The 18,972-nt window shown below is 50.1% G+C and overlaps 9 protein-coding genes across 9 annotated transcripts; 4 read left to right on the top strand and 5 right to left on the bottom strand.

The window, feature by feature from the left end:
- Window positions 1-3,030: 3,030 nt before the first annotated feature.
- COCVIDRAFT_98636 (glycoside hydrolase family 71 protein) lies at window positions 3,031-4,146 on the top strand (the record flags this gene model as incomplete). The annotated part of the gene is made up of 1 exon (XM_014701393.1): window positions 3,031-4,146. The coding sequence occupies one exon, from the start codon at window positions 3,031-3,033 to the stop codon at window positions 4,144-4,146; it is 1,116 nt and encodes a 371-aa protein (XP_014556879.1).
- A 182-nt stretch (window positions 4,147-4,328) lies between these two features.
- COCVIDRAFT_37612 (hypothetical protein) lies at window positions 4,329-4,709 on the bottom strand (the record flags this gene model as incomplete). The annotated part of the gene is made up of 1 exon (XM_014701394.1): window positions 4,329-4,709. The coding sequence occupies one exon, from the start codon at window positions 4,707-4,709 to the stop codon at window positions 4,329-4,331; it is 381 nt and encodes a 126-aa protein (XP_014556880.1).
- Window positions 4,710-5,407: 698 nt separating this feature from the next.
- COCVIDRAFT_26464 (hypothetical protein) lies at window positions 5,408-6,390 on the top strand (the record flags this gene model as incomplete). Its single annotated transcript, XM_014701346.1, has 3 exons — window positions 5,408-5,528; window positions 5,673-5,682; window positions 5,748-6,390. The coding sequence occupies 3 exons, from the start codon at window positions 5,408-5,410 to the stop codon at window positions 6,388-6,390; spliced, it is 774 nt and encodes a 257-aa protein (XP_014556832.1).
- Window positions 6,391-6,470: 80 nt separating this feature from the next.
- COCVIDRAFT_15824 (hypothetical protein) lies at window positions 6,471-7,691 on the bottom strand (the record flags this gene model as incomplete). Its single annotated transcript, XM_014701326.1, has 3 exons — window positions 6,471-7,073; window positions 7,110-7,395; window positions 7,477-7,691. The coding sequence occupies 3 exons, from the start codon at window positions 7,689-7,691 to the stop codon at window positions 6,471-6,473; spliced, it is 1,104 nt and encodes a 367-aa protein (XP_014556812.1).
- A 429-nt stretch (window positions 7,692-8,120) lies between these two features.
- Window positions 8,121-13,057, top strand: COCVIDRAFT_26466 (hypothetical protein; the record flags this gene model as incomplete). The annotated part of the gene is made up of 5 exons (XM_014701347.1): window positions 8,121-8,648; window positions 8,695-11,250; window positions 11,309-11,523; window positions 11,577-11,801; window positions 11,848-13,057. 5 exons carry the CDS (start codon window positions 8,121-8,123, stop codon window positions 13,055-13,057), a joined length of 4,734 nt encoding a protein of 1,577 aa, XP_014556833.1.
- Window positions 13,058-13,462: 405 nt separating this feature from the next.
- Window positions 13,463-15,105, bottom strand: COCVIDRAFT_26467 (glycoside hydrolase family 72 protein; the record flags this gene model as incomplete). The annotated part of the gene is made up of 4 exons (XM_014701348.1): window positions 13,463-14,128; window positions 14,188-14,442; window positions 14,497-15,021; window positions 15,097-15,105. The coding sequence occupies 4 exons, from the start codon at window positions 15,103-15,105 to the stop codon at window positions 13,463-13,465; spliced, it is 1,455 nt and encodes a 484-aa protein (XP_014556834.1).
- A 575-nt stretch (window positions 15,106-15,680) lies between these two features.
- COCVIDRAFT_37617 (hypothetical protein) lies at window positions 15,681-16,074 on the top strand (the record flags this gene model as incomplete). Its single annotated transcript, XM_014701395.1, has 2 exons — window positions 15,681-15,802; window positions 15,849-16,074. The coding sequence occupies 2 exons, from the start codon at window positions 15,681-15,683 to the stop codon at window positions 16,072-16,074; spliced, it is 348 nt and encodes a 115-aa protein (XP_014556881.1).
- Window positions 16,075-16,183: 109 nt separating this feature from the next.
- On the bottom strand, window positions 16,184-17,317 carry COCVIDRAFT_98722 (hypothetical protein; the record flags this gene model as incomplete). The annotated part of the gene is made up of 2 exons (XM_014701396.1): window positions 16,184-17,019; window positions 17,170-17,317. The coding sequence occupies 2 exons, from the start codon at window positions 17,315-17,317 to the stop codon at window positions 16,184-16,186; spliced, it is 984 nt and encodes a 327-aa protein (XP_014556882.1).
- An 896-nt stretch (window positions 17,318-18,213) lies between these two features.
- Window positions 18,214-18,768, bottom strand: COCVIDRAFT_98710 (hypothetical protein; the record flags this gene model as incomplete). Its single annotated transcript, XM_014701397.1, has 3 exons — window positions 18,214-18,368; window positions 18,434-18,574; window positions 18,708-18,768. Coding segments are annotated over 3 exons (357 nt in total), but the record flags the coding sequence as incomplete, so codon positions are not given.
- Between the last annotated feature and the right edge of the window lie 204 nt (window positions 18,769-18,972).

Raw genomic sequence — 18,972 nt, forward strand, 5'->3', positions numbered from 1 at the left:
GGGATCCAAGGTTTAGGCGACAGGGAGACGTCACGGGCATATCACTGCTTATGTAGGTCGAGTCCGGGGAGGCTAGGTGGATGTTTCGAAGGCGAGCATGCGTGGGGTGTAAGTGGTGGAGGATAGTGAGGAACGGGCGCACGACACAGAACAAAGTTCGAGGATGTAAGTACATGAATAGTAGGCGGGCAGAGACATGACATGGCCCGCTTTCCAGAAGTCTGGGGGTGCTTTTGGGGGCGTGCATGGGCTCGCTGATGTGCAGACGGCATTAGTGGAGGTGGCAGCATGCATGCCAAAAGCAACTCCAGCGTTCAATGCCGGCCCGCAAGCGTGTTGGTGCTGGTACTTACTGGTGGCCATGGCCCCGTTCGGTCAAGGATGCGGCGATGCTCTGGTCCCCCTCCCTCCGCCCGGGGCACCGTAACCGCCTAGCTGCGGCAGAAGCAACTTTCCTGTGCACGTGCATAACCACCCCAACTGCGTCACGGCACGTGACCAGCCGTTGCAGCGTCGCTTCCTGCCTTGCCCTCACGCCACCCGTCTGCCATCTGCCGGCCAGGCCTCCCAAATTTCTCTTCATCCTTCTCCTATTCACCTGCCCAGACTTGTCCTCCCCACCAGCCATGTCGCTATCTCTGGGCCGGTGTCTTGGTGTCTTGCCCACCTGCTCCAGTCGAGTATAGCACCGCTGGGCTATTACCACCCTACTACCCTTGCCTCCATTACTTACCTTCGATCATGACCAGGGTCCCTTCCGTCCCACATTTGATAAGCATTGTGTGGGATTCCCATCAGCAGAGCAAGCGGGTGCATTCTCCGGCATGCCGTGAATGCTTCGTCTAATACGCCGCCATGCCTCCCACACTATCCCCAATTACCGATACCGACAGAACGGTAACCTTTGGCCCCGGTCGCGTGCCTGCATTCTGCATCTTAGTCCGCTGCTTAACGTCAAGCTCTTATCACGCCCTGTATACAGCTACTGTCCTCAATCGCCGCTCTGCTGCCAGAAGCATAACCCCACCAAGGAATGACATCCCCAACGAATGTAGCTTCGAAGGAAGCTTCCTGGAAGCCAATGCAATATGCAACCACGTATGCTGAGCGGGAAAACGCCAAAATAGGCTTCTCGTTAATACATGTGCAATCTAAAATATACCCTGGCCCGTTTCATTTCTTGGGTTTCTCCATCTTTCAAATCTCAACAAAGTGGATACCTGCTCACGTCAACATCCCTACGTGTAGCGACGTTCGGACAGGCCCGTACCTACAAGCACACAGCGCTTGCTCGATCCACGTGTTTCGGTCAAGAGTGAAAAACTCTATGCAAATACAGCTAGAGTCAATCGGGTTCACTGCGTCCAATCGTCTATTGGTGTGGCCGTCTATTGTGCCTTGGTAGAATTCTCGGAATTGAATGGCGCCTGTGCTCTTTCGCAATAGGCTGACGCACAAAAAGGCAACTCCACCCATAAGCCAATAGGCAAGCACTGCAACCAAACCTCCTTTCTGGATACCATTAGTACCTCTTGGGGACCGAAATAGATGGACAAAGATCTAATTACGTCCAACATTCGGTCCAAATCACAGCTTGGATTACTACAAAGGGCATTGTAGCCTTGATAAACCATCTAGAACTCCACCGAAGTGGGGAATCTTTTGATTAGGTACTTGTAGTATCTAGGTAGTGCGTGGTGTTAGCTTAATTGCGCAATTGCAGTGTTGTGGAAGGGGCAGTTTTGATTCAGCTATTTCAGTCCCCCGAGAGGTACACCTGCTATGACAAAAAGTCTCCAAAGGCCTTCACAATTGTCTTTTCTCGGGTGCTCCGGATGTCGCTGCAAGATATTTGTGGACCAAATCGTCATATATGGGGTTGGCACGACCTTAACACGAGGAACATGGCTTCTGCGGTGGTCGCCTCAAATAAGTCGTATCTTGGTCGCCGACCTCGTATGATGCTCCACTGAATTTCACTACACTCGTCCAGTTCCACTTGTACGTGCTCATCTTGAGATCTGGGCTGGCTTTCTTATGAAAAACTTGAGTCGATGGCTCCAGATATCACATGCTCAGGTTTCGGACTGTTATCAAGGTGGTGCTCAGGCAAGGAAATGACGAAGACCATGGATAAAGACCACAGTTGACATGGCGCTTGCTAGGCGCTAGGTATATCACGGCTGGTGGAAAACTTTTTCTATGAACTTCACGGCCCGTCGCGCACTACGCCACACAGCTTTAATTCTTAGAGCAATGCTTAGCGGAATCTTCAACGACAATCATACCCACATAGCAGCGCTAACACGACTTGTACACCACAAAAATGTATTTTACCGCGGCGTTGCCGCTTGATTGCGCGCCTGAGGTCATCATAAAGATGGACCTACTTATCGAGCATCGAAATATACGGGGCAAAGAGTCAAATGTACCAATCATGATGTGGAACAAGAAAGACTATAACCCAACAGTGTCCCTCTTCGTGCACACATATGCACCCGAGAGTATTGATTGTTCTTAGGCCGTCATTGAAGGGCCAGTCAGAAGATGTCGACTTGTATAGCTGGCTGCCTAAGGCAGACCAGTGTTTGACGCCTGCAAGAATGGTACAAGGAGAGCATATATAAGAGATTGGAAACGCACTCGGGATAACCATAAATTCACCGCTCTAGCATTTGCAACACCCAAGTGCTACCAAGATGCGCTTTATTTTTACCATGTCCGTTGGCCTTTTAGCTAGCGTTGGACTGTGCAGAGTGGCGCCACGCAAATCTGTTGAAAGGCCCATGTGAGTATTTTCCAAGTCTCGTCAGTAGTGTTGACTGATCTTATATCAACAGTGTCGCACACTACATGGTCGGCGGTGTTCAAGAGAAAGATGTTATCCAGGATATCAAGGATGCGAAAAGCATTGGTCTTGACGGCTTCGCGCTGAACTATGGTATGAATTGTTGGCATCATTCTTCTCGTTGGCATCTCTAACTGAATCAAGACCAGTTTGAATGGTGGTCTAATGACACTATCAACTTCATGTTCAACCATGCAGACGAATTGGGCGACTTCAGTCTCTTCTTTTCATTTGATCACGGCAAAGGAATCTTGAAAGACCCTCTTGAATACGCTACCTATTTCACCACATACAGCGGCCGTCCCTCGTACCTCAAGATGAAGGATCGAAACGGCGATGCTCGGAAGCCTGTCCTGTCCACTTTCGGTGGCGAGAATATCAGCAACGACAGATGGAACCAGTTCAAAAGGACAGTAGGCGATGTACTGATCATACCCGGCTTCTCTGAGGTCTACAACCCTACTACCAACTTCTTCCAGAGTCGCAGTGCTCTTGACGGTGTGTTCAACTGGAACTCCTGGCCCACCGTTCAAGAGGGCAGGGTTGCCGTATCAGCAGCAGTAGACCGTACCTTCCAGACCGCCGCAAAGAACGCGAACAAGTACTTCATGATGGGCATTTCTCCTCTCCAATTCAAACACGCCAGCTATGGTAACTGGTACCGCCGCGGCGAAGACAATCTCGAGAACCGCATCGGCCAGATTCTAAACGTCCAGCCCGACATGGTGCAGCTGCAGACGTGGAACGACGGCGGAGAAAGCCACTACATGGGCCACCTCCACCCAGAACCGCTGGACAACCGAACAAAAGCTCTGACTGACGGCTATGACCACACTGGCTACTGGCAGATTCTTCCCTCCTTCATCAACGCGTGGAGGAGGGGCGACACGTCGACTGCCAACATGTACCCTACCAATGGCAAACCCGTCCAAGGCACGTTCTGGCACCACACCCTGACCATTGGCGGTTCGTGCTACGCCGACGACACCGCCAAGCCAGACAGCATCGTGACTGGCGGTGAAGACGCGGTATCCGGTGTTCTCCTCGTAGCACAAAACAAGCAGGGTCTCAAAGCTGAGGTTAAAGTCGGCAATGTTCGATTGGGCAACGTCGTTTCCCTCTCGCCGGGATTCAACAAGTTTAAGATTACTGGACTGGAGAAGCTGGTTCCTGGGAAGGTGCAGGTTGAGGTGTGGGATGGAAGTATGATGGTTGGGGGCGGGTATGGTAGTATTGAAGTTACAGAGGACAAGCCGCTTTGTAACTACAACTTTGAGGTTGTTGGTCTGCCTTCTTAGGTCGTTAGAAGATTAGTATCAGCACAGGGTTTGGGAAAAGCTCGGCACTCGATAGTAATGGTACGATGAATTCAGTTGGATCTTCTATTGTTCTTTTTGTGCCTATCAACTTGATGATTTCTCCTTCCCCTACACAGATACTTTTACATTTCTTTCATCCCCCCCCTTCTTCACCCATCACACTACGTCCTCTCACCCAACCCCTCCTTTCCCCCCTTCACCTGCTCCCCACCCCCAATCCCCGTCGTCCTCTCCGGCTGCGCCTGAAAGTCGGGCTGTTTCGCCGGATGCTCATCCCCTTGCTTGCCCTCATCGCGCGAAGCACTCGACTGCTGATCTGTATGCTGACTATCCGACCGCACTTTGGCATTTGGAGCTGCACTCGAGTTGGGATGCGGGTCCGGGATGTTGGAGGCGGGGTTGGAAGTGTCCATTAGTTTTTTGTTGGGACAAGACGTGGAGAAGGCTTTTGCAAGAGGGAAGGTAGCACGTGAGGTCTGGAAGAGCCCGTGTTGGAGGCGCGTGGATTGGCGTAGTGTGCGGAGCGTGGTTTGCAGGGACATGGCTGGTAGTGATGTTGGGTCGTTTTCCAAAGTCTAATGCGGTGTGGGCTATTGGGTAGATGCTTGTTGAGAGATGAGGATGTTCGTTGTTTTGTAGCAAGGAGAACTCTCTTCAAGTATTGATAGGCTATGGATTTGCATGAGCGAGTAGTTACGTTTGTGTAGCTCTTCTTGACAATGTCTCTCTGACATCATTCTGACCGCGTCAATTCACTGCCGAGGCGTTTTTCTCTACAATCTCCCGACATAGGCCGTCGATCACTCTGAGCATTTGGTGTTCTGGATTTACAGCCCTGCGAACCACACACATAGTCTACAAGACCAGCTGGTATGATGTGTGTGTATGCGAGCGAGTGTGGCTGCTGTAAGCATAAGCTTTAGGCGGTCGTAGCTGCAGCAAACAGCAACATGCATTAGCGGCCTGGTTTCCATACCGAGTCTATCCCCCATGCGGTTACCGTGCGCCTATCCTGCCCGTATTCTCTGCTCTTGCGTCTTTTCGCGCAGGCCATGTCAGCCCAAGCCAGCACAAAGCCCGAAAGGGCATCTCGAGCAGTCACAGAATACAGCCAAGTCACTCTCATTTGCACACACAACCTTGCTCCATTTTTTTTCCCTTTTCTTCTTTCTCCTCTTCTTGATTCCTCAAATTGCCTGATCCGTTTTTTTCGTTAGCGGGCCCTCCACCAAAATCAATCATGCCCGAGTTTGTGCTCTTTGGTGATTCGCTCACTGAGTGGGGCTTTAGCGAGACTACTCAGGGCTTCGGCCGTTTTCTTCAGCAAAAGTACCAGTACAAGGTGGGGATCGTGAATGAAGGTAGGCTCAGGTGCGAATTCTAGCAACCATCGTCGATCAAGGTATTGCGCCATGGGGTTTGTTGGCGTATACCTGACGTCCAGCCCGCATCAAGAGTCTTGTATCCTCTCCTAATTATATTATATACTGACCATGTCGCAACAGGTAGAGCAGGGTATGCCCATCCACAACATGCCAGGAATTTCTTCACAGTACTCCGAGCATTAATCCATCACACAGCTACACAAGCTCCGACCTGCAAGATGACTTTGCCCGCATAATACGCAGCACAACAGCTCCAGGCGCAACGCAGACTCTCCTCTTTACCATCTTCCTCGGCGCAAACGACGCCTGTATCGGCTTGCAAGGCGCCGAGTATGTACCATGGCCCGTCTTCTCTGAGAATATCCGCGGCTTCCTCGACACTATCCTCACAGAGCAGGCCATGGACAATACCAAAATCGTTCTCATCACGCCACCGCCAATTAACAGTCAGGTTGAGGCTATCAGCAAAAACATGTCCAAGGCGGAGGTCGAGCAGGAAAATTGCAAGAGGAAGCAAATGCTCGGGTATAGGACGTACATGAACAAGAAGCGGTACGCCGAGGGAGTGATGAAGATTGCAAAAGAGTACGAGGAGACGCAGAGGGTGGTGGGGTTGAACTTTTGGCAGGACATTGTGGATGCGCTGGCAAAGGAGGAGGGATGGGAGTACAACGCCGAATTGCCGCCGGGCTGCGGCTTACTTGGCTCAAAGTCGTTTCCAAAGGGATGGTTTACCGATGGGTTGCATTTGGATGTCAAGGGCTACGCGGTATTGAACAAGGGGCTGTTCAACCTTGTGATTGAAAAATGGCCCGAATTGGCACCTGAGAAGCTATAGACAAGCACTGGATTCTTGGTGTTCTCTCTTTTTTCTCTCTCTCTTTTCATTCAACTATTTGGTGGCCTTTCTATCCATGATCAACCTCTGTTCAATGTGTTTCCTGAGCCCTTGGGATTCGCCTCTACATATTCGTCCCATGCACGTTGCTTCATCGTCTCAGCATCCGCTGCATCAAGATCATCCTCATTCGGCTCTGGTTGGATTCCAGACTGTGGACCTCCACCCTCGATTATGCCACCCCTCTTCCTCTCTTCCTCTAGATACTCGTCAATCGTCATGGTTGGTAGGTTGTGATCGGGGCGGAAGACGCCCTTCTTCAGGGTTTGGCGGCTATCCAGTAGCGTAAACGGCCGCATGGGTTTACCATCGCTACTCAAGATGGGCCCAGAGTACCTCAACCCAGCATACTGACCATCTAGGCGTTCGGAATAACCGTCTTTGCCTCTGCTGTCTTGCCGGGCATCAGGTGCTTGCTGATCCTGGCCTGGCGGTGGCGCAGGTGGCGCTAGCGAGATAATGTGAAGTTCCTGCGCCATTGACTCGAGTGAAGCAAAGGTCTGATGGACCATGAATGCCAGATCAGTCAGGTGTAGATCTCGTACCACCTGCTCATCTTGCTCTGCCAGTTTGGGATTTTGTCGTAGATACTGTAGTCGCGCAGTTAGCCTCTCACACATTCCCTATACAAAAACAGTTAAGCATAAGGTAGATTTTACCTCAAGTTTCCTCTTGAGCTCCTTCTCCTCTTTAAACCGGGCAATTTTCACGTCTCGTCTTGCTGCTGCATCCCGCGTGTTGGCAGTAGAGAAATTATTTTTGTCTTCATTGTAGGCTTCGAGAAGTTTCGTATCCGCTTTGCCAAGCATATCGTAGGAATCTAGCAACTTCAGAAACCGCTCATAGTAACCCCGAGCACGTAGAAGGTTTGACTTTCTGAGCGAGACATCGGTGTTTGAAATTTTCTGCACGAGTTCGGCTAGATGGTAGTTTATCGCTAGGTATCTGGTTGGTTTGTAAGCATGGTGTTCGTTCTTGTGAAAGGTGTGGAAATCCAGCAATGTGTATCAATAAGATTTAACATACTGTAAATCGGTTGACGATATGTCTTCAAGAGACTCGTTTGGGCTGAACAGCGACACTTGTTCTGCGATCTTGAGACATTCTTCATAAGTGGCAATGGTCGTGCCGAGCTTTTCCTGGAAGGTGGGACTGTTTGGCTCGTAAGAAGATGAAAGTTCTTCGCGGGCCTTCTCGGCTTTGAAGAAGAGCCCTCGCAGACTCAGTGGTTCTTCTGACATTTTGTGGAGATTGAGTGTTAGAGTTGTGCTGACGATGAGGAAGTTTCGATACGTAGCCACGTGAGAGCGTGAAATGGTGTTGAGTCAGCACGGTCCTCCGAGTTGAGCATCGCGTACCCCGCCATCCCCGTAAATCGACCGCCCACTTCGAAGTATTCACTCTTAGATTGATGATGCGCCCATTTCGGTGTGCGAAAATGAAGCTGACCGCCTGTTCCAATGCACAGACCAAAATGGTGTAACATGCTTGGGTGTGGTCACGGGCGAGTGCGTTGTTTGCTGATTGGCAAGGCTTGCATGCAGTCGCGCAAATAGCAGCGACCTCTTACCTTCACTCACCAACCCACTTAAGCGAAACACTTCCACTATTTGCTTCGTTCACGGCAACCGTGACAATTCAGACACCTAGAGTGCATCCCAACTACTACAATGGTATGGATTGAAATCGAAGAGGAGCAGGAGGATTACCTCCTATCTGAGGAGAATCTCATCCGCACCATATCTATCCAAGATGACTACGAGATTGAGCAGTCCACGCAACGTGATGGTGAATTGGACGAAGATTCCGATGTCGAAGCCGACAATGCGCGTAGTCACGGTCCTGCGACAAGCATAGAGAAACGCAGAGCGCAGAACAGTATCATGAAAGCCTTTGCTACTAATATCAGTGCAGTCTTGACGCAGCGAGAGGTTGAAGATGCAGCTGCAAAAAGCGCCAAAGAAGAGCAACTCTCGATTCGCGACATTCTTGCGAATCAAGAAACAACTGTCCGTATCACTAACCCGCGCGACTATCAGACTGAGCTGTTCCAGAGAGCGAAGTCTGAGAATGTGATTGCAGTACTGGATACCGGTTCCGGGAAAACACATATTGCAACTCTTCTATTGCGACATGTCCTGGACATGGAGCTTGACCACCGGGCGAGAGGTGGCATTCCAAAAATGGCCTTCTTTCTTGTAGGTCCATCAACTCAATTTAAACAAACGCAGCTGACACTTCCAGGTCGACTCAGTCAACCTCGTTTTCCAACAAGCAAACGTCCTACGCTGTGGTCTCGATCAAAACGTGGAAGGAATATGTGGTTCAATGGGCGCATCACTATGGTCAAAGTCGACTTGGCAGAGCTACTTTGATAAGAACATGGCCATAGTCTGTACAGCAGAGGTCCTCGTTCAGTGCATGATGCATTCTTTCATCACCATGTCCCAGATAAATCTCCTCATCTTCGACGAGGCTCACCACGCCAAAAGCAACCACCCGTACGCCCGTCTGATGAAGGACTATTACCTCCAAGAGACGAACGTTTCTCAACGACCCCGCATTTTCGGCATGACAGCCTCTCCTGTTGATACGAAAGGACTGTCAGCAGACCATATCAAAGAAGCTGCTAGGAATCTAGAGAAGCTGCTTCATTCCAAAATTGCCACTACTGCCGAGAGCACACTTGCTTCAAACAGCATCAGCCGACCAGATGAAGAAGTCGCAATGTATCCTCGCTTGCAGGAAGAGTACGAGACGCCATTACATCAAAAGATCAAAGCTAAGTTCGGAGATATAAGGGCTTTTGGCAAGTACTTTCTCGCATCAAAGCGCCATGGTAGAGAACTTGGACGCTGGGCTTCTGATATGTACTGGTCTTTCGTCTTTACCGAAGAGCAGAGTCGCAAATTGGAGCAGCGGGAACGTCTTAAACACTCCAAAAATCGGCCAGACGAAATCAAAGAGTGGGATGCCAAGGTGAAGCGCTTGCAAGAGGCAGCTGAGTTTGTTCAGCAACTCAATTTCGGCGCGTGCTCTCTGAGTAACCAGGATGTGAGCTCCAAAGTCCAGAAACTTCATTACTGGCTCAACCTGTATTACGAACGCAGCGACGAGGCTCGATGCATCGTCTTCGTTGAACAGCGACAGACAGCGCGGTTGTTACAGCTCATTTTCTCACAGATTGGCGGCCCGCACCTCCGGTGTAGTGTACTGGTTGGTATCAACACCCGTGAGCATGAGCAAAACATATCTCTCCGCAATCAGATTCTCACTGTGGCCAAGTTCCGACGTGGAGAGCTGAATTGCCTCTTTGCCACTTCTGTCGCTGAGGAAGGTCTTGACATCCCTCAATGCAACTTGGTCGTCAGATTCGATCTCTATCGTACTATGATTGCATATGTACAGTCTCGTGGCCGCGCAAGGCATCGAAACTCGAAGTATCTGCACATGATTGAAGAGGGTAACCATGATCACCGCGAGCGAGTCATGGACGTCAAACTTGATGAGCAAGTCATGAGGCGGTTCTGCAGAGAGCTTCCGCAAGATCGTCACATCGATGAGTACGACAATGAAAGCATGGATCTTTTGACATTTGAGGATCAGTTGTATCCGAGCTTCATCACCAAACTCGGTGCAAAGCTCTCATTCCGTTCGAGTTTGGCTATTCTCAATCATTTCGTCGCAACCCTGCCGGGACCTGACAGACAAACTATGCTACAGCCCACATACGTGGTCTGCCCTGATCTCAATTATGACGGTCGGGATCCTCAACGAAGAGGCTTCGTATCGGAAGTGATACTCCCAGAACACTCACCAGTCAACACAACCATTGGTGATGTGCAGAGCAAAAAGGCAATCGCTAAGTGTTCTGCAGCGTACAAGACGTGTCTCCAGCTCTACAAAAAGGGTTATTTGGATGACAACTTACTACCAACAACCATCAAGCGATTGCCAGCTGGAAGGAATGCCTTGCTAGCACTCGGTGAGAAGAAGAAAGGTAGGTATCCCATGCTCATCAAACCAGAGTTTTGGCAAGCAGGAAGAGGTTTGGTCCCTGCCAGTCTCTTTCTCACGATTGTTGATCTTGATGCTGGTCTCGATCGACCTCATCAACCTCTGGGCTTTCTTACCCGGAATCAGCTCCCCAAATTGCCTGAATTTCCAATCTACCTCACGGATGGTAGGCCTTCCAACATTGTTTCTCGGTCTTCTATGGTATCGTTCCACGTGCCTGCAGATATGCTGGAAATAGTTACAGTGTTCACCTTGCGCATATACAAAGACATATACAACAAGGAGTTCGAAAAGAATGCTCGGAACATGTCTTACTGGGTTGTTCCAGTACATCCGGATCGAGCATCTTTTATGTCTTCCGTGACTACCCTCGACCAGATTTTGGACATGGATCAATTGCGCAGAGTTTACCACGAATCAACATGGAGATGGACGGCTGATACTAAACCTGAGGATCTTATTAACCGCTACTTTGTAGATCCAGGAAATGGAGGTCGGCGCTACTACTCCGAACGTTTTGCGCCTCACCTCAAACCACAAGATCCTGTCCCCAAAGGCCTTGCTCGCCAAGGCCATAAATTCATGAGCTGTATTCTAGACTACAGCGATAGCACATGGACAAGAAGCAGGAATATCTCGAAATGGAACCAATCACAACCTGTTCTTCAAGCCGAAAAGATCCCTTTGCGTCGAAATCAGCTTGCGCGTATCGAGGACAAGGAGAAGGGAGAGTTCGATGACCTCAAGGCATACATTTGTCCAGAGCCTTTTCATGTATCAAATGTAAGTTTGGAGATACTCTCATTTCTAAGCATTCAAACTATGAATACTAACAACCCAGCTTGCGACACCATTCGTAGTCATGTGCTATGTGTTGCCGGCTATTATCCACCGCTTCGAGAGCTACCTCATCGCATTGGAAGCTTGTAGCGTCCTGGATCTCAAAGTCAACCCAGCGCTTGCCTTGGAGGCCTTGACGAAGGATTCGGAAAATTCGGAGGAGCATGACGAAGAAAAGATCAACTTCAAAAGTGGTATGGGCCCAAATTATGAGCGGTATGTACGCATATGCTTCGCACGAATAAGTCCAAGCTAACATCAATGCTTAGTTTGGAGTTCTTGGGTGACTGCTTCTTGAAAATGGCGACATCCCTTTCTGTCTTCGTCCAACAGCCAGATGAGAACGAATTTGAATTTCATGTCCGTCGTATGGAGATGCTATGCAATAAGAACCTCATGGAGACAGCAGTGGGAACGAAGAAAGTTGTTTCTACAGAAGGCACAGAGCAGGATCTGCAACTTTACAAATATATTCGCACAGAATCCTTCTCTCGGTATGTGAGCTGAAAAATACTCTACAACCTGGACTGACGTTAGTAGTCGTACATGGTATCCTGAAGGCCTAAAACTACTCAAGGGCAAGGGTGCGAACAAATCCCAGGACGACTGGCTCAATCTCACACACAACCTGGGAGACAAGAGCATCGCCGACGTATGTGAAGCCTTTATCGGCGCAGCCTTACAAGAGTATTACACAGGTGGTCGATGGAGACCCACTGATTGGGACGAAGCGGTAAAGGCAGTAAAGCTCTTTGCCAACAGCCCGGACCATATAATGTCAAAGTGGTCAGACTACTATGATGCATATCAAAAGCCAAAGTACCAGACTGCGGAGGCTAGCGCAGCGATGCTTGACATGGCTCGAAAGATTGAAATGAAGCATCCTTACCACTTCAAGTACCCTCGCCTCCTTCGGTCGGCGTTCGCCCATCCTTCGTACCCCTACATGTACGAGAGCATACCCAATTACCAACGACTTGAATTTGCTGGGGATGCACTCCTCGACATGGCGTTCATCACGCATCTCTACTTCAAATATCCAGACAAGGACCCGCATTGGCTCACCGAACACAAGACACCAATGGTATCCAACAAGTTCCTCGGCGCCGTATGCGTCAAGCTAGGCTGGCACGTCCACATAAAGCAAAACACCGCCACACTGACCAACCAGATCCGCGACTACGTGCTCGAAGCCGAAGAAGCCGAGCGCGAAGCCGGCGGCGCAGTCGACTACTGGGTCACCATCAGCGAACCCCCCAAGTGCCTCGCCGACGTCATCGAAGCATACGTCGCCAGCATCTTCGTCGACGCAGAATTCGACTTTGGCGTGGTCCAGACCTTTTTCGAAATGCACCTCAAGCCATTCTTCCTCGATATGACACTCGACTCGTACGAGAACTTTGCTTCGAATCATCCTACTACTCGACTTAGTCGCCTGCTCACTATCAACTTTGGATGTAGTGACTGGCGCATGGGCGCTCTGGAGACGGAAACCATCATTCCTGGGAAGGGCAAGGCGATTGCAGCTATGGTCTTGATTCATGGTAAAGTGCATTTCTACTCGCTGGGTCAGAGTGGGAGGTATGCGCGGGTTAGGGCTAGTCAGGCTGCATTGGAGAAGCTGGAGGGACTGCCGCCGTTCCAGTTTCGTAATGTGTATGGGTGTGATTGTGTGGATGAGGAAGTGGAGGGAGATGGATCTAAAGCAAAGGAAGAGCAGATGAGGGAGGCGATGGGGTTGAGCATTTAGGGACAGGCTAAGTAGGGTGGCACGAGGTTGATTGGTGTAATATTTATCCGGCTTGGAGCTGAAGCATTGACTATGTCCAGAGTTCTCGAATGGAAATTCAGGTTATTTCAATAAGTTCATTACCGGGATTGGGTTTTTTCCGAGTGTCGAAATGGTTTTTCTACCGTCTACAATATCTTTTTAATGGTCCATCGACTAGCTCATGCCAAGTAAAGAAGTATAGGATATATACATGCTCGCTTGTAAGGAAATACAATCAGAGAAAAGGAAAAAAAAAGGCTACATGATTCCGGATTTCAGAGCCGTAGTCTCCTCGTGTCATCAGAATTCGTATTCCCCATTATACAAAACATTAACTGAATAAAGAAGAGCCTTTACTTCATAGAAATCATAAAAGTCTCAAGATTACAAGCATAGAGCGCAAACAACGAAAGAGACAAGAGCTAGCATACTGCTGCCTCTAGGGTGCACAACCATCCCTGTTCCTGTCTCAGTAGGCCGCGCCCCATTACCAGTTTGACTGGGTTGGCTGTTGTTGTTGTCTCCGCCGGTAGAGCTTGGGCTGGTGTTTTCGCCGTTTGGTGTGTTGGCTCCATCCGAGACAATGTTGAGCTTGAGGTTCTGAATCTGCTGGCCACCACTACCATAGATCTTTTGCTGAACATTTGTCTCGTCTACATTGACCAACCTTCCGTTTTGAGCATTCTCGATACCGTTGTTGATGAGATCCTGACACCCTGGGCAAACGGCCGGAATCGTAAAGTTTTTGCTGAATTCATTTGCGGTTATGAGGCTGTCGCTACACTCTGGAGCTTGGACATCGGTGGACTGAGGGCTTGCTGATTCGAGCGCTTTGATGTCAAGCTTGTTAAATTGCTTTTGGAGGTTATCGAAATCTTGCATCAGTTTGACTGAACCATCTTGTTCAATCTCGACCAGGCCATAGCCCGCCTCTTCGGCGGAGTACTCGTATACAAGGCCACCAGAGAGAGCTCTCATTTGGTCACCATAAAGAGCCTGTACTTCATCAAAGTCACGGGGAGTTACACGATTGCAACCGTATTCGCTGAACTGTATGATGGTTAGACTTCTCTGATAGTTATTAATGTTGTGGCAAGCATAAGACCTACAAAAACAGGAATGGCAGAGTTAGCAAACATGTTGGCTAGGGTATCATAGCCGGAAGTTTGGATGTTGTCGCCATTGCACCAGCTGTAAGAGTTGAGGCCGAAAAAGTCAGATGAAGACATATCCTCGTCGTGGACACACTGCATGTAAGCCCAAGTATCTTGCAAAATCTCTCGGACATCGGCAGCGGAATAACCGACAGGTATGGTACGATTCACATGGTTCTTGATATAGTTTTTCATGTCACGTTGAACTGCCTGATTTACGTCAGTCAACTAAACGCGAAAATCGTTGAAAATATGAAAACGTACACGGATGTACTGCGGGTTGAACTCGGCAGTAGACAAATCATTCATAACCTCGTTGGCGGAGAAGAATCCAAGCGTGTTTGGGAAGTTCTTGAAGTTCTCAATGATTCCAAAGGCGCGGTTAAGATAGTCGCTGTTGTAGCTAGTCCATGGTTCAGCGCGGTTGATGCTCTCGCCTGGCAAGGGAGAGTTGACGTCGAGCATCATGTAAATGCCAGCGGCATTGAAGATGGAGGCACACTCGGAGTGATCGAGGGCAGGATCAAGATTGTAGACACGAAGTGTGTTCACACCGAGTCTCTGCATGAGGACTGCATCTCGCAAGCAGACACCGGAATTGGTTAGGGCATCCTCTTTGTTGGAAGGTTGATATGCGCCTTGTCCTCCGGGCTGGTAGTCGACACCAATTATCATAAGGCGCTCGCCCGTAACAGTGTCAATGAAGTCGCGACCGCGAACTTCAACGGGATTGACAGCATGGCCAAGATATGAGAAGAGGGCTGGGAGAATGACAGCCGCGCGAGTAAGCTAAGCACATGAGTGATTAGCGATGCGGGTACTAGCGGAAACATGAGCGGAACGCTCTTGATGCAAGGTACTTACAAAAGACATATCAGCGAACGACTGTCAAAGAACAACGATGGTGGAACGAAAGACGCAGAGCCCTGTGGGACAGTTACTAGAGAGCGACTCCAGCGAGTCTTATAATGTTATGATAGCCGGTTTGCGGCAGTATCGCAATCGATATTGCACCAACGCTAGTTGCAGGTATTCTTGGCGGGAGAGGATCAGCTAAGACGGATTACCTGCCGGATAGCGTGTTGTGATTCGAGGGAGCGAGAAAAAGAGGGCGTGGGGAACCGATCAGTCTGCCTGAAATGACGGAGAGCCAAGGAAGTGAGTGGAGAGAAGAGAGTGTTGCGCTGGACTGGATGAAACTCGAAGTAATTCACTGTCACTATCACCACGACGGCGGCCACAACAATAAACAAGCGAGGCGGGCAGGAGCAATCCATCACGCCGCATATCCGGAAGGCGCGATTGGGGTCTAATCTTGGCAGTCAAGTCAACCAGGCGAGGCAGGAGCGGGATGACCTCAGGACCCACGGCCGTTGGCATTATCAGCATTGGTAGTGTCGATGTCAGTGTCAGTGCAAAGTCCAAGTGCCATACTAGTGCTAGTGTCCATGGAGGAATGGGAATGGGTGGGTCGCGAAGAAGCTTTGCTATCCCGGCTCAAGTCCCCCACCATATCTTGCTTTTCCATGCCGTCGGCAGCATCTTGCATCCTGCCAGCCGTGCGCCCCTAGTAACACGTCCGAGTAACTGTGACGCCACTCTCCATCCTTCCCCAGCCACTCGTTTTCTTGTGTATCGGCTTACCAATGGCTACAAGCCACGGCACTGCCTGCACAACAGTGCACTTCCATCGACACTTCACATTCCCGCATAATTGTATTCATGACCCCCGCCGTCGAATCCCTGCTGTTGGTCGAGCTAGCCATGGCACTCAAATGGTCGATTGCTCCATGTGGGACGCTTGTGCAGCTTCTTAGTTCGCACCATGCACTTGACCTTTGAGAAACCTGTCCACCGGCTGTTGGGGCCGTTGGAATCCAGTTTCATGCAAAAAGGGCTTCCGCTAACTGCTGGACGGATCTATTGGCAACGAAGCATGCCCAGGCGCTCGTCATCCACTCATGTCCACGTCCTGCGCCTTTCTCTTCACGCCGCTCTCGCCGCCCTCGACTTGCTTTTGGAATTTGGCCTGGACAGCCTCGAGCAATACCTCCTTGACTACCGCGAGACTGCCCACAGCCGCGTGTGTAGCTCCCTCAATGAGCGCATCTGGCTCTGCACCAACGTCTCCCTTCATCCACATCTCCGTGATCTCGTCTCTTGAAGCCAAGTAACCCACTACGCACGCTGCAACCACTTCCCTGTGCTCCGCAGGACACGGGTCCAGAATCTTAAGCAGCTCTTGCTCGTTTTTTGACGACGGATTTCGTACAATGGCGGCCACGCCTCCACATACTACATCCACGCAGTCAATGCCCGCGTCTGTTATTGCAGCACTGGCAACCGTAATACAGCCTGCCAAAACATTCAAGAGACCCCACCCACTTCCTGTCGCGTTTCCCCCGCTTGCCAAATCACCCCACCAGCCATCTTCATCGCCCTCAAGAATTGTGACCACAACTTCCACGCCACTCTTGGGCCATCTTTCGCCAATGATGACGCCTCGTAGTGCTGTCTCCAGATGCACGCCCAGGTCGCGTTCTGTTGCGTCGCGTAGATAGCCCCGCCTATGCCGTGTTGCAAACGGTGCAAATTTCACAGTAGTCGTTAGGAGAAGCGACGGACTAAAGGGCGCGCTGCGGGGGAGGGGCTTTGGGCCTTGTATTGAGGCCGTTATCTTAAGCGAGGAAGTTGGCGCAATGAGGCTAGAATTGTTCGCAACCGAAGACGACGGTATCTCGAGGTACGCGGAGCCGGACGCAGAGGGTATAATAGACGTTTGGAGGACTATACTTGAGTATTAGCACATAGAATACGGATAACCAGCGCATCCTGGAGCTGTGCAAAGCTTGTCGACAGCTTTCTCTCAGCAATGACATCCAGGTCGAGCGAACAAGGTGCTCGTAGAAGCGCCGATAGGTAAACCTAACAACTCACAGATCCTGCGAAGCTCATTTGGGCCTCTTGATCTTGTCGGTCTCAACTTTTCGACATATTGCGGCTCCCTGATAGTGCGCGCAAACACGGGAGCACTTGTTCCACCACTAGGCGCATTATTTCTCCGTCTGTCAATATTCATAGCCATTGTGTGGGGGTAGATGTTTGTGCTGCAAGAAATGTGGATGATCTCATGGCGGTAGGCACGCAAATTATGCATGACTAAGCTGCAGATCCGCCAAGAGTTCGTTCCTCAAGCTCAATTTTCCTTCGCGTCCGGGCCAACTTTCTTTCCTTACAACACTTCAGCATTCGAGGTAAGTTACCACCGCATTTTCTTTCTACCCGATCTTCCATGATTGATACCCTTGAAATACGTTCTTGTGATCTCAAATGAGCTTTGAACACATGCACCACCCTCTGATCTCGTTTCTATCAGCTTTTGGTTTCACGGCAGGCTTTGCGACTTTGGCTGACTCAATTCAGATGCTACAGCAATAACATCTCGCAACGGTGCCCAGTCACTGAGATGGATGTATTGACAATATGCTGGCAATGCGCCCGAGCTGCCGCTGTCGTGTTCTTCTAGGAGAGTCTGCGTATACGGATATGAGCATGGGGTCTGTGGGATCTCGAGACCTTCGCTGAGCACAAGCTGCTATTTCGGCTTGCATCACCGGAGGTCTTCGCTGTTCAACACTAGAGGTGGTTTGCCTGGGCGCACTGTGACACTACCCATGAGTGCATTCACACAGCCTTGACCTGGTGTAGCCAGGAAGGCCAGGCACTAACATTTGGTAAGTCGAGCTCTACACCCCTACAATCTCATTTTGTGATGAACGTATTATTTCAGTTCTGCTTCCGAACTACAATGTGGAAGTTATATACCGCTTACCTTTGTCTGATATAACTTGGTCTCTATCTTGTTGAATCAATGTTTCCAATGGACGTTGCTGACGTTGTAAGCAGACTACAGCATAGCTTATATCTTCACTCCCTCAGTGGTAAGCACCCCACCTTTCTTTTCTTTCGCCAGGAGGAAAACTAGTCTATCCATTCAATGACATCTGTTGCCGGGTCACCCTCCCGCACCCTACCAGCTTCGGCTGGGATGACGGGTTGTGGAGTTGCAATGCTGGCTCGTCCAGCGCTGCGTAATTGTGGTCTTTGTGCTGAAAGTTGTGGCAATCCGTCTTGGGCTGCCGCGACCAGAGGCCAGGTGATAGGGGATGATTAAACACGGCTGTCTGAGCATATTGCCTACTATGAAGGTTTTGCGAGATTGCAGCTGGAGCACTGCTAACAGCGCTCAGATCACTTTTTGTAATAACACTCGCAGCTTCGCATGTCCGGTCCGCGAGTAGCACCGAGGGTGGAATGGTGACATGCTGGGGGGCATCGGTAGCTTGGGTAGATGCAGTTAGATAGTTGCAAATCCTATGATTTACACTTGCCCAAATTAGACACTCCTCTTTGTATTAGTGTGTTATTCATTAGGGACACGCCTGTGGGTGCCATGTGTAATCGCCCTCGAGGACATACCGTCAGCGCGCTGGTTGTGACAATAAATTTTCCATTGGCTGTGGCAATTAAGCACACGGCACAGGCATAACAGTCAGCCTCGCAGCGAGGGCTGCATGGATGGGGAGGCAGGGTGCTGTGCAGAATGCCATGCCGTGTCTTCTCCACTGAATTTCCGGCGAATACGTACGCCTGCGTATCATTGCTCTGAAACGGCCATACTACTAGTCAGCTTGGCTTAGCTCCACGCCCCCGAACAGTTGCAAAGTGTCCGAAACGCAG

Source organism: Bipolaris victoriae (genome assembly GCF_000527765.1).
Source record: "Bipolaris victoriae FI3 unplaced genomic scaffold scaffold_40, whole genome shotgun sequence".
NCBI classification, from domain to species: Eukaryota; Fungi; Ascomycota; class Dothideomycetes; order Pleosporales; family Pleosporaceae; genus Bipolaris; species Bipolaris victoriae.